This window comes from Acartia tonsa, chromosome 1 (genome assembly GCF_053477335.1).
Source record: "Acartia tonsa isolate MP-2025a chromosome 1, ASM5347733v1, whole genome shotgun sequence".
NCBI lineage: Eukaryota > Metazoa > Arthropoda > Copepoda > Calanoida > Acartiidae > Acartia > Acartia tonsa.
The window spans coordinates 6,234,658-6,246,706 of NC_137260.1; the positions used below are offsets into that span (position 1 = coordinate 6,234,658).

General features: G+C 32.9%; 1 protein-coding gene across 1 annotated transcript in view; it reads left to right on the plus strand.

Moving 5' to 3' along the window:
- Positions 1-11,094, plus strand: part of kermit (PDZ domain-containing protein GIPC-like protein kermit) — an 84,268-nt gene extending 73,174 nt beyond the window's left edge. Inside the window, exons 10-13 of the mRNA XM_080146861.1 lie at positions 211-331; positions 9,128-9,195; positions 9,626-9,752; positions 10,910-11,094. Coding sequence (XP_080002987.1) covers positions 211-331; positions 9,128-9,195; positions 9,626-9,752; positions 10,910-10,964 — 371 coding nt within the window. The 3' untranslated portion in view covers positions 10,965-11,094. The remainder of the gene's footprint in view (positions 1-210; positions 332-9,127; positions 9,196-9,625; positions 9,753-10,909) is intronic.
- The last annotated feature ends 955 nt before the right edge of the window (positions 11,095-12,049 follow it).

Sequence of the window (12,049 nt, forward strand, 5' to 3'; positions counted from 1 at the left end):
TTCTTTTTTTACATTCTCTTTCTCTCTCTAACTCTCCTTCTATTTCTCTAACTCTCTTACTTTCTTTAGCTCTCTCTCTTTCGTGTATTATTTCTTATTTTTTTATTGTCTCTCTTTCTTTTTTTTAAACTCTTTCTCTTCTCTAGATCCTTCTCTCTCTCTATAGTCTATAATTAAATTGGCCGTGTTAATTTATCTTGATATTTTCAGCCAACATTGGACCCAGAAGTGGACCTGGTAGTGGTAAGAAGGCTAGCTATGGGTCAGGCAAGCAGACACTGCGCCTGCGCGCCAATGGTCCAGCACAGGTCGAGGAAATTGATGACGTCAGGTGAGTTGATCTTTATAGTTTGTTTTTGTGACGCTAGTTTTCGCTTTTTACAATAATCAAAATTGTATTCTTTCATGATTTTGTACAGGGCTCGTTAGTCGCACGTCAACCACGAATAAGCCTCAAATTTAAACCAGTTTGGATGGTTTAAAAACATTTTTAAAAAAAGGGATTGTTATATTTTAGTCAGGTTTTGAGTTTCTGCTGAGTTAGGAGTAAATATTAGGAAATTGCCATAATTATCCAGTTAGTCGACATAGACATCATACAATCTGTGATACAACGTAGATCGATGTCTGTCAGTCCGTCCGCCTGCAACTTAAGATCTCGGTAACACCTGAACCGATTGGGCTCTACTCTTTAGACAAGATGGCAATTGGATCTGCGATGGTTTTAAGCTATTTTCAAAAAAAAATTGCCTCTTATATGAGAATATAATGCTAACAGTACGACATGTCTGTATTTGACGATATGTGTGTATTGGATGACCTAAATAAAATTCCAAATTAGAATCTCAAAGAAATGTATGATGAATGTTAAGTATAAGTAGAATCTCTACAAGTAGCCCACTCCCATATTACCTATAAAAGTAACAGGATGTCTCTCTGTAGCAAAGGAACTGCTTAACCGATATGTTTCTTCTTTAGAGTGAAGCTTCTTGTAGGTTTAGGGAAATCTTATATCAATATTGGGGTAGGGTACCTCCACCCTCCTAAGATATATATGAAGTAAGGTTTTCAGTTAGTCTTTAAAAACCTCGAAAACCACTGATTGATTCATCCGTCTACGGGCAGATTCATATAGATCGTCGGATGGTTTTAGGCTATTTCATTTGCTTAGAAACATGTACAACTTAGTAACATACAATACAAAGATACTAGTCGTCTATTTTTAAAGAGTTAGTTGTCTGTATTCGTCAAGGAAAGAGGGACATAATATAAGTTATATTGGTACTTAAAGTATGTGCTTTCTTATTCTTTGGCTTAACAACTTTGGGTACTTTTATTAATTCTTGATTTTTATATTGTTCATCCTTGTTTTTTCATAAAAAGGTTTCCTAGACCAAAGCAGGATTCTTTTTATTATATTTATTAATTCAGTTCTCAGATAACATTTAATATACATGTTATATAGAATTGAAAACTTTAAAAAGTACAAAACTTATAAAAGTACTTATTCTTTACTGCTTCAGTTATCTTAAGGGATAAGACAATGGACTAAAAATTAATGTTCATCCTTAATTATGATAAACAATATTGTCCCTTCTGTATACTTGTTCAAAACAAAGAAACCACCATTCAATAAAAGTATTTGAGCCAACCAAATTGTAAAAGTAGTTTCACATCTTAAGGTACCAATATAAATTAAATTCAAATGTTCGTTCCCTCCCTACTGTGGTATGTTGTGAATATATACTTTTATCGTTATGTCGATAATATATCAGCAATGGCCACTTTTATTTAATGCCACATTGTCGACCTACACTATACAGTTTGAAATTTCATGTCTACAGAATGTTACCAGTTTTACAAAGTATTTTTTACTGAAAAGTAGCGGTAAAATTCTGAAATTTTATGTGAATATTGAAGCTCTTTATAGTGCCCATAAAAAATTACGTCATACAGTTCAATAAACCAATGATAGGCTAACACAAAGACTAAATTACCAATGGCAGGCCAGTATACATTTTGATTGAACAATGGTAGTGACGTCATTTATTATATGCACTATAAAAAGCTTCGCAAGACTAATGAGCTTTGATGTCACAATGTCCGTCTGTCCGTCTGTTATGCTCCCTTTTTCTTCCCATTTGCTTTGCTGTTCTTATTTTTACATTAAATAGTTTCGCTTCCGATGGGTGTTGTCATCCTTGTTCTTACAAAGCTCAGTCATACAATTATGGAAAGATAAATGAAAAAGTGAATTGTGTAAAAGCTGCCTCCAAAACAATATCTGCATTTTTTATCCTCCTTAGACTACGATTAACCCAAATATAAAAGTACATAAAGAAGATTCATTTGATTAGATTGGTTCAATAATAATATACAAATTTTTATCATCTACGTATTTTCTAATTTCTTTCGATCTGTATTCTATGTATTACTTAGCAAAGCCTTAGTCTTTAATCTCTTTCTTGGTAGATCATCTTAATTAGCAGTGATCTTAAGGAACAATCAGACCATATTATTGGTTAGGAAGTGTTTACTTTTGTTTGGTACAGGGGCAGTTATTTTTATTTCATCTATAGCATAAGTCAGCTATAAATAGTTAAAAAGATGGGTAGGTTTCTGGTAGAATCCGTAAAGGTGTGTGTTTTAAGGCTTAAAAATAGTAGTAGAACGATAATATTCACTAAATATGTGTATTTCTTATTGAAAATACCTATAGACAAAAAAAAAATTTTTTAAGTTAACATAAATTTTTATCGTTCTACTACTGTTTTTTACTTATAACACATAACCTTTACTGATTTTACCATAAACCTACCCCTCTCTTTCTTAAAATAAAGCTTTGCGATATTATATTATTAAAAAAATTGGTCGCTTGTATTAGTGGATAAATCATATGTGACTAATTTAAGCATGAATCTTCGTCTGCTAGAAGTTTTATAATTTACAGGCTACATAATACTTAATACCCATAAACCTTTATTTAATCATTCTATGTAATTAAAAATCTATTGTATACACAGACACTAAAATGTATATTCCATAGACAAGAAAGAAAAGCAGAAAATTATCATATTTTGATATTAAGAAGACAAGCAAAATCCCTTTTTTGTAAATTATATCAAGTGAATTAATGTTTTTACTTTAGATCGCTTAACATTAATAAAAAAAAGTAGTTATTTATCACATCGTATTATAGACAGCTATTAAAATGAAAAAGATTAAACCATTTTGGCTTACCCCGAGGGGCCGAAAGTCCGGGCTAACAACTCTGGTTTTAATTTCATGATTTTTATTTTTATTTTCTGGAAAATTGTCTGTAATACGATACTATATATGATTTTTCAGATAGCTGAGAACCGGTTCTAATCCAGCGGATATTAATAGGTTTTAAAGCCATACTGGAAAATATTTTTTAATTTCAGAGGATTTTAGGGAACTGTCTTTTAAAATATTAATTTTTTAAAAAGTAGGAGGAGGGGCGTATCATTGCTTATTTTACATTAAAAAAGCTTTATCTTAATATTCAAATTACGCACAATGAATAAAAGATAATGGAACATAATAGATGATAAAGTCTGGTATATAACAGGAATATAAAAGGATAAGACAATGGCCAAGAAATTAATCTTCAACGATGATACACAAAATTACCTCTTCTGTAGATTACAATTAGTGGTTGAAACGTTTGGACACTCAGTATAATGAACTAACAAATCAAAATTTACTAAAATCCCCAAAGTTGTTCAGCCTACGAATAAGAACACGTTATTATAAAACTTTGGGGACTAGTGTAATTACCAGACCAATGTTCTCACTCCCCCTGTATAAATTAAACAGACAGCTGAGAAGAACAAGATAAAATTAGAAAAGTTTAATTAAAAGATGTTTTTTGCAACTCAAAATTCCAAGACTGTTTAATCTTATACCTAGAACACATTTAAAAGCTTTTCTATAATTAGCGTCGACGATTTGGCTTTATGGTCCTGGCTGACATAAGTCTGGAGCTTTCTTTGTGAAATCGTTATTTTCACAAGAAATGTTTAATTAATGCATTTTAGACTTTAAAACGGTGTTTGATTAACTGTTTGGTAAACTTACATAAGAATTTTGGATAAATGTGGATATTATGACAGGGGAAATATTGTCGTCAATTTGGGTTCCTGACATGGGACTCATTTATTTGTAAGTACGTAGGAGGGGATGGGTAAATATTTTGGATACGGAGTATCGTTATTTTAGCCCGCTGCAGTTTTACTTTATTAGAGTACTTGATAATCTGGTGTTACATCCCAGTAATTATAATCCATTTTAACAAAATGTTTGAATTTTATTACCAGAATTTGTTATTTACTTTTTGGGTTTACTACTGGTATATTATTGAAAAGCTTCGCTTACAATTTTAAGTTTCTCTTAGAAGCATTAATGCAAGATGTAAAACTAAGTTTTCCAGACACCTAAAGTAGTCAGGGAGGGAGGGGACATTGGGCTGTTTATTACACTAGTCCCAAATTTTTATAGTAACGTTTTCTTATTCTATGGTTTAACAACTTTTGGCTCATTATGTCGAGTGTCCAAACGTTTGAACCACTAATTATATTCTTTATAAAGGGTAATTTAGTGTATCATCATTGCATATTAGTTTATCGGCCATTGTCTTATCCCTTTAGATCCCCGTAAAGTAAAACTGCGTGTATAAAACTTTTTAATGGACCAATTTTGTTACAGGTAGTATTAAATCGGCAGATATTCAGAAGGTAGTTTATTTCCTCCAATTACAGAAACTCCCCCCCACCCCAATCTTGTTTTGAAATAAATTAAAATTCAGGGATGGGGATAGTGTTACCCTATTGAGATTTTCTCTCCTCCTGCCCAAATATAAAAAGCTTGGACGTCTTGTTCATAATATTCAGATTGACTGACAATTAAGACCTACAGAGTGTATACGCTTTATTCTAAAATTGATGTTCTTTATCTATACATTATTCGCTAAAAAACTTTTAATTGCACATAACGTACATAATTACTAATAATTAAATGAAAGTCTTTTTTTTTAAATCTTTCAAAAAAATATTACTGTATAACCCTGAATTTGCCAGTCATTAATTGGGGGGTTGTGTTTGAATATCATTGTCTTGAATGTCTTTCTTAAACTCCTTACTACATTTAACCAGGGATCGAAAGGGATAAGAAAGTGATCAAAAAATTTATATACATCCCAATGATAATACAGAAAATTACTCCTTCTGTAGATTACGATTAGTGGTTGAAACGTTAAGATACTCATTTAATGAATCAACCAATCAAAATTCAATATAAGTCCCCAAAATTATTAAGCCAGTGAATAAGAAAAGGTTATTAAAAACGTTGAGGACTAGTGTAATAAACAGCTCAAAGTCCTCTTCATTTCCTGATATTTAACATATGGATAAAGTTGAGAGCTAAATTGGTTCTATCAATATATGTCTGAAGTTTTAGTTCTAACATGGTGTGATTATAAAAGTTAGGAAAAACATAAAAATGATGATTATCTGGAAGAATATATAGATTTCTGAACCTAGTAAAAGTGGCTGACTCAGATTATGACGTCAGAAAAAAAATAACCAATGAGAGGCCAGTATACACTGTAATTGACCAATGATAAGATTTATAGTGGCCTCTCATTGGTTAATTTTTTTCTGACGTCATAATCTGAGTCAGCCACTTTTACTAGGTTCTAGATTTCAATATATTACATGACCGACATGCCAACGGACCAAGTAAATTATATTCTGAACGCTCATTGGTATAGAGAATCTTCACTACAAGTTTCAGCTATTTATCTTAAATAGTTGCTGAGAAAATCATGTTTTACCCAAAATGTTTCTGACAGACTTACAAACATATATTTATTATAGAGGAGCTTTGCTACGATAAAGGGTTTTAAACAGCGTTGCGGAGCCGTTTGATTTTGGTGCGGCTCCGGCTCCAACCTAAAATCAAGAAAAACTCGACATATTGTTTCCCCATAAAAAATATTTTTTAGTTTTGACTTTTGAAGGTTTTAGAAGTTCAATTTTTTATAAAAGTAAACTTGAAAAACTTAAAAAGGGCGTTTGCACAAGGCAAAACAGAGTTAACAAATTATAATTTATAAAAAATCTCTTAGTTATCTAGTCCGGAGCTGGAGCCGTTTTTTAACGAAAATTACGGCTCTGGCTCTGGCTCCAGCAAAATATGGCGGCTCCCGGCTCAGGCTCCGCAACACTGGTTTTAAAGAATAAAAAATAATAAGGGAGGGGCCATTGGAGTGAAAATTATAAAGGTACCCAAAGTATAACTAAGAAGTTTGGGTGATTGTATAGAATTGTTGGTTGGTTCCAGGTTATTAGTGTCAAAACTTTTCAACCAATTATTTTGATGAATTTGTCACTTAAGATCCCTAAAAACTATCCTTTTAAAATTATTCCCTGACTTTTGAAACTTTATGTATAATGAACACACAAAGTTTTATAGACAGAACAAATTTTAAAATGCATGCACAGAATAATGATCTGAGGTGGAATCTTAAAAACTTTTTGGCTCACTGCCTCACTAAAATTAGTGAGACTTGCTAAAAAATTTTGTGAAAAAACCTCCAAAAGCGATTTTGAAGGATTTTTTACAAATTTTTTTTTAGCGAGCCTCACTAATTTTAGTGAGGCAGTGAGCCAGAAAGTGTTTTTAAGAATCCACCTCAGAGTAGTTTCAAAAATAAGGAGTACAAATTACAATTGCCACACGGTTTTCTTTTTTTGTTTTCAAATTTACTAGTTATTAACTATTATAATTTAAATAGGTGTTATTGTTATTGGTATAATTGACTGAAGTCATACGAGACATTATTTAGTATCGAATCTACTCTATACGTGTTCATATGCTTGTTGTTTATCTTATATTTCAAAGAGCTTAGCTTCTAATGGACGTAATAGTTCTTGTTTCATAACAGTTATCCCTTACCTAATAGTTATTGATCGCATCGTATTATAGACAGCTTTCCGAGGAAACTAAAAGAATAAAGTTTACAACCAGTTTTATTAGGACCGACGATGAGCCGAAGTCCCGGACTAACAAAACTGGTATTGATTTATATTTGTGGAAAATTGTCTGTTATTCGATACTATACAAGATTTTCAGTATGGTTGAGAACCGGTTTTAATCTAGCGGCTTTAAATCGGTTTTCAAGCCAGACTGGAAATACGATTACTGCATTACTTTAAATATAAATTTAATACAAACTTAAATATACTAAAATTTACAAATTTTCCCATTACCTTTAAAAGTTTTAAAACTTTGAAATCTAGTGCAGTTCACGGTAAAATGTTGCTAGCATCGATTATAACAGCCAAACAGCAAATGCTATTCCCTTACATCGTTTTATGTATGTTATATTTTGTGATGTAACTGAAGAAGGGTGGGTAAGAGGGGGAGGAAAAGGGGAAGGGGATTGTGGGGAAATTTTCCTTCAGAATTGTTTATCAGAATATCATTCCCTGGCTACGATATAACTGTGCATTATTGAGTATTGGCTATTCCAGATTGTTTGTAGTCGGTTATTATGATTTGCAAATAACTATTATATAATATATGTTTATCCGTTTGTCCTTTAGCAGTCTTAAAGTTCTCAGTTTTTTTGTTAAAATAATCGATTCTAGATCATTTTAGCTTTAACTGCACTGCATCCAAAACTTTAGTATACAAGAATTCTTTTTGACATGCGCAAGCGCCTGTATAAATATTTAAGTACTAGGGCTCAACTTCTATAATGGAACTTGTACAAACTTTTAGTAAACTAACAAATTCAAAGAGGGAGACGTCTATTCTGTAATTCATTAATCGTCAATGATGTCATACTAAAAGGCGTTAAAATAAGTTATGCCGTGACCTTTTAGGAGGCACAACGCATAACCATACTATCAAACACTTTCACAATCATTCTTGATATGTTCAAATTCAGACAGATTTTTCTTAATCTTATTCACTTTGTTATGACTATTAAGATCTATTCTTAAACCTATAAAAAAAACTCAGGATTAAGAGAGCACAAAAAACTTGCACTTCCCTCCACCCTCTATTTTTAAAAATATATTGAAAATCAATAGGGGGCAGTTTTTCTCATTCCTCACTTTTGCATGAGACCCATAACCCTAAGTAGCTACCCAATACCCAATATAAAATAACCTAACCAATCATAAGCATAAAAGCAAAAAGACAAACTTCACCCACACCCTTATTTCATTTTTTTTTTAATTAGAAGAGAGTGCGGTTTGCTTTGCTCGACTGTGCACTTTGAGGGAAACCACCAAAAAAATCTAATTTAATCAAAATAGCCGAATAACTGTCCCAAGTAGTAATATAAAGTAATATAATAAGAAGCTACTATCATAGTATTATTATACCTTTCAGAAACGTTTGACTAGACAATTTTTACTTTTCAGGTCTTGAAGTAAAGTAGGTATAGGGATCTTAAGGAATAAAACAATTACAAAATAAAAGTTTTGACTTTGTTAGTTTAAAACAACCAATCAAACTAAATAAAAGAACTTCATGTTCTCAAAGAAAGTGAAACTTGCAGTGGGCTAAGAAACGACACCTCCTATCTTCCCCCTTTAATTTATCTCCTCCCCTCCTGCTAGATGATCGAATTGACCAATAAATTTTAGCAACCTAAATTGACGACAATTTTTCCTCTATCGTAATATCTTTTTACTATCGGCTATGTATCTAGAGGCCTTTAGTGGCACTTTAAATGTTTGGTTTAAAAAAATAATACGATACCTTGCAATGTTTCGAAGGAGTCTCTATCAATATTCTACGATACTTTGTAATGTTACGTAGGAGTCTCTATTCGAGAGAAAAAAAAATTCGATTTATTGTGATTTCTCTTGGGAGGGTGGTGGTACCCTCCCCCAAAATAGTTAAAACCTTCCCGGGACCTATGAGAAGCTACCCTGTTAAGGAGAACCCGATCGGTTCAGCGGTTAGCGAGATCCTTCGGTACAAACACACAGACATCCTGTTACTTTAGTTTAAGGATTTTAGGAATAGATTTAAAATTATTAAGATTATCAACCAGACACGACAATCAATTGAATGTTAATTATTTTAGGACTATTGCTGAGGAAGGAATTAACAATCTACTGGAAAACTTTATGGGAATCAACGATGCTGAATTAGGTATAGTTAGTTATTTATCGCATCGTATTATAGACAGCTTTCCGCGGATATTAAAATGAAAACTTATAAAATTAAAACTAATTTTCTTAGCCCAGCCTGACTAAAGCCCTGGCTGACAAAAGTGGTATTAATCTTCTGATTTTATTTAAATATTCTTGGCAAATTGTCTGTAATACGATGTTATGCATGATTTTTGAGTTTGGCTGACAACTGTTTCTGATCCAGCGGATATTAATCGGTTTCGAAGCTATATTGGAAAAAAAACAATTAAGACAACATCCATAAATGCGAAGCTCATCAAATCAGATGGTCAGACAAACGGACGTTAAGACATAAAAAGTAACATATAAACATACCAAAAACTTGAAATATTATTATCTAAATTTTGTATAAATTTCTGATCTTATTTTAATTCTTTGCCTTTTTTTAGCATCCCAGATATGGGACCTGGCCGAGGGGAAGACGAACACGATGGAACTGGCAGAGGCCATCGACAACTCTGACCTCGAGGCATTTGGCTTCACCGATGATTTCATCATTGAAATATGGGGCACCATCACAGGAACTTAGTCATTGCGCTGTAGCACACTTTGTCTGTCCGTCCCTCAGTCTGTAATGAAAAATATAATTTACTCAGCTCCTATTCAAGATAGAAGGCCGAAATTTAATGTGAATATTCCCAATGTCTATAAGCATACAGTATTTTCTTTAATTAGTCTGTTAATTTGTCAGTCATGCTACAAAAGTATAATTTTCCTCCAAATAAGTTATACTTCATAAATGGCCACTGAGTATCTGCTATTTTAATCACTTTTTCCGTATTCCATTCATGATTTTTTGTGCTTCGTCACTGTGAATGTTGTCATCCTTGTTTAATTTAACCTAGAGAGAAAGTTACCTCTATAAATCTAAACTAGCGGCTACGCCCCTAGAAGCCTCTAGGGGCACTTAAGGTTGGAAGGAAACATCGACATCATCCCATTTTAAATTTGAGTTTCAAGAGTAAAAAAAAATTGGGGGGATGGGGGGAAGAGGTGGACACCCTCCCCAAAAATAGTTTAAAACCTTCCCAGGACATATAAGAAGCTTCACTGTAAAGGAGAACAATATTGGTTCAGCGGTTGGCGAGATCCTTTGGGACATACAAAAAACGCTTACTACTTTATATAATAGGACTAGCGACTACGCCCCTAGAGGCCTCTAGGGAAACATAAGGGGTGGGGGCGGTTAAAAAAATAGTTTAAAACCTTCCCAGGACATATAAGAAGCTTCACTGTAAAGGAGAACAATATTGGTTCAGCGGTTGGCGAGATCCTTCGATACAGACAAAAAATCTTACTACTTTATTATAGGATGACTGTTAGGCCCTAACTGCAGTGTCGTAACCCTGCGGAGCTACCCTGTACCCAATATAACCTAACCTAACATGATTTAAAGTAATCAAGCAATTGCCAAATTATGATTTTGTAAGGCCTAATAAGCAATGACAATAGATGTATTATTACTTGGATGTTGCACCACATTCTCATAATTTCATATTCTCTGATAAAGTAATACTCGCAGCTGGCTAACAAAACGGTTCTCCCCATTCACTCCCTTTACCCCAATCCCCTCTCCTTTTACTGGATGAACAAACTGACCAATAAATGACAACAATTCTTCCCCTGTCCCTATATCCACGTATATCCTAAATCCATTGCAATGACTAATGTTGCACAGATGCTAAGCAAGGAAGAACCAAGAAAAATATGAACAACAATTTGTATTAATTTGTATAAAAAGCACTAACCATTAAAAAATATTTCCAGAATGGCTTTGAAACCTTTTAAAATCAGCTTGATTAGAACCGGTTCTCAGCCATACTGAAAAATTATGTGTAGCATCGTCTTACAGACAATTTGCCACGAATATTAAAAACCAAATCATAAAATTATTACCAGTTTTGTTAGCACGGGCCTTAAGCCCCTCGGGACCAACAAAGCTGGAATTAATCTTATAGTTTTTATCTTAACATCCACGGAAAGCTGTCTATAATACGATGCGCTATCATTTCCGTTTAAAAACAAAATTAAAGTTTATTTTTTTGACTGTTATATGTGTAAATTTATTCAACTGTAAAGCTTTATTTTAGAAGTTTTTCTATTAGGTTTTAATTATTCATTTCTCATGAAGCATTAAATGGACATTAAATTGATATTGAAAAATTTATAGCACAGTGCACAATATAAATAAGTTTTAATTGTAAGCAGAGGCGTGCAGAAAAGTGTTTCACCCCCCCCCCCCCCCCCCCCAATTTAAGGGGGATGGAAACATTTCTTTAATACAGTGAAGGGGGGGGGGGTGTCAAGGTAAAAAGCCACACTTGGGGGTGTATCATCCACTCCTCTAACACTGAAATACACCCCTTCCTCGGTATTAGTTTTATGGGGGTGTCAAAATTTTCGCAACCCTCTCTGCATGCATATCACTAATTGTAAGCCAATTTTTCTTAAATTTTCTTATTTTATTTAAATGATTCCATTTTAAAAATTAAAATCTGGGTTATTTGAAATGTACAATTTCTCATTAATTTTCATTTAAAAGCCAGCATTTTTAACTATGTGTAACTTTTTTTGTACATAGAAAGCACTAACATTTTTATTTTTACTCTTTTGCATTTTATAATAGTTATTTCTCGCATCGTATTATAAACGGCTTTCCGCGGATATAGAAAGTACAATTATGAGATTAAAACTAGTTTTTTTAACCCGAGGTGCCGAAGGCGCCGGCTAAAAAACTGGTTTTAATCTTATGATTGTACATTTCTATATTCGTAGAAAGCTGGATAAAATACGATGCTAGACATAGTTTTTTC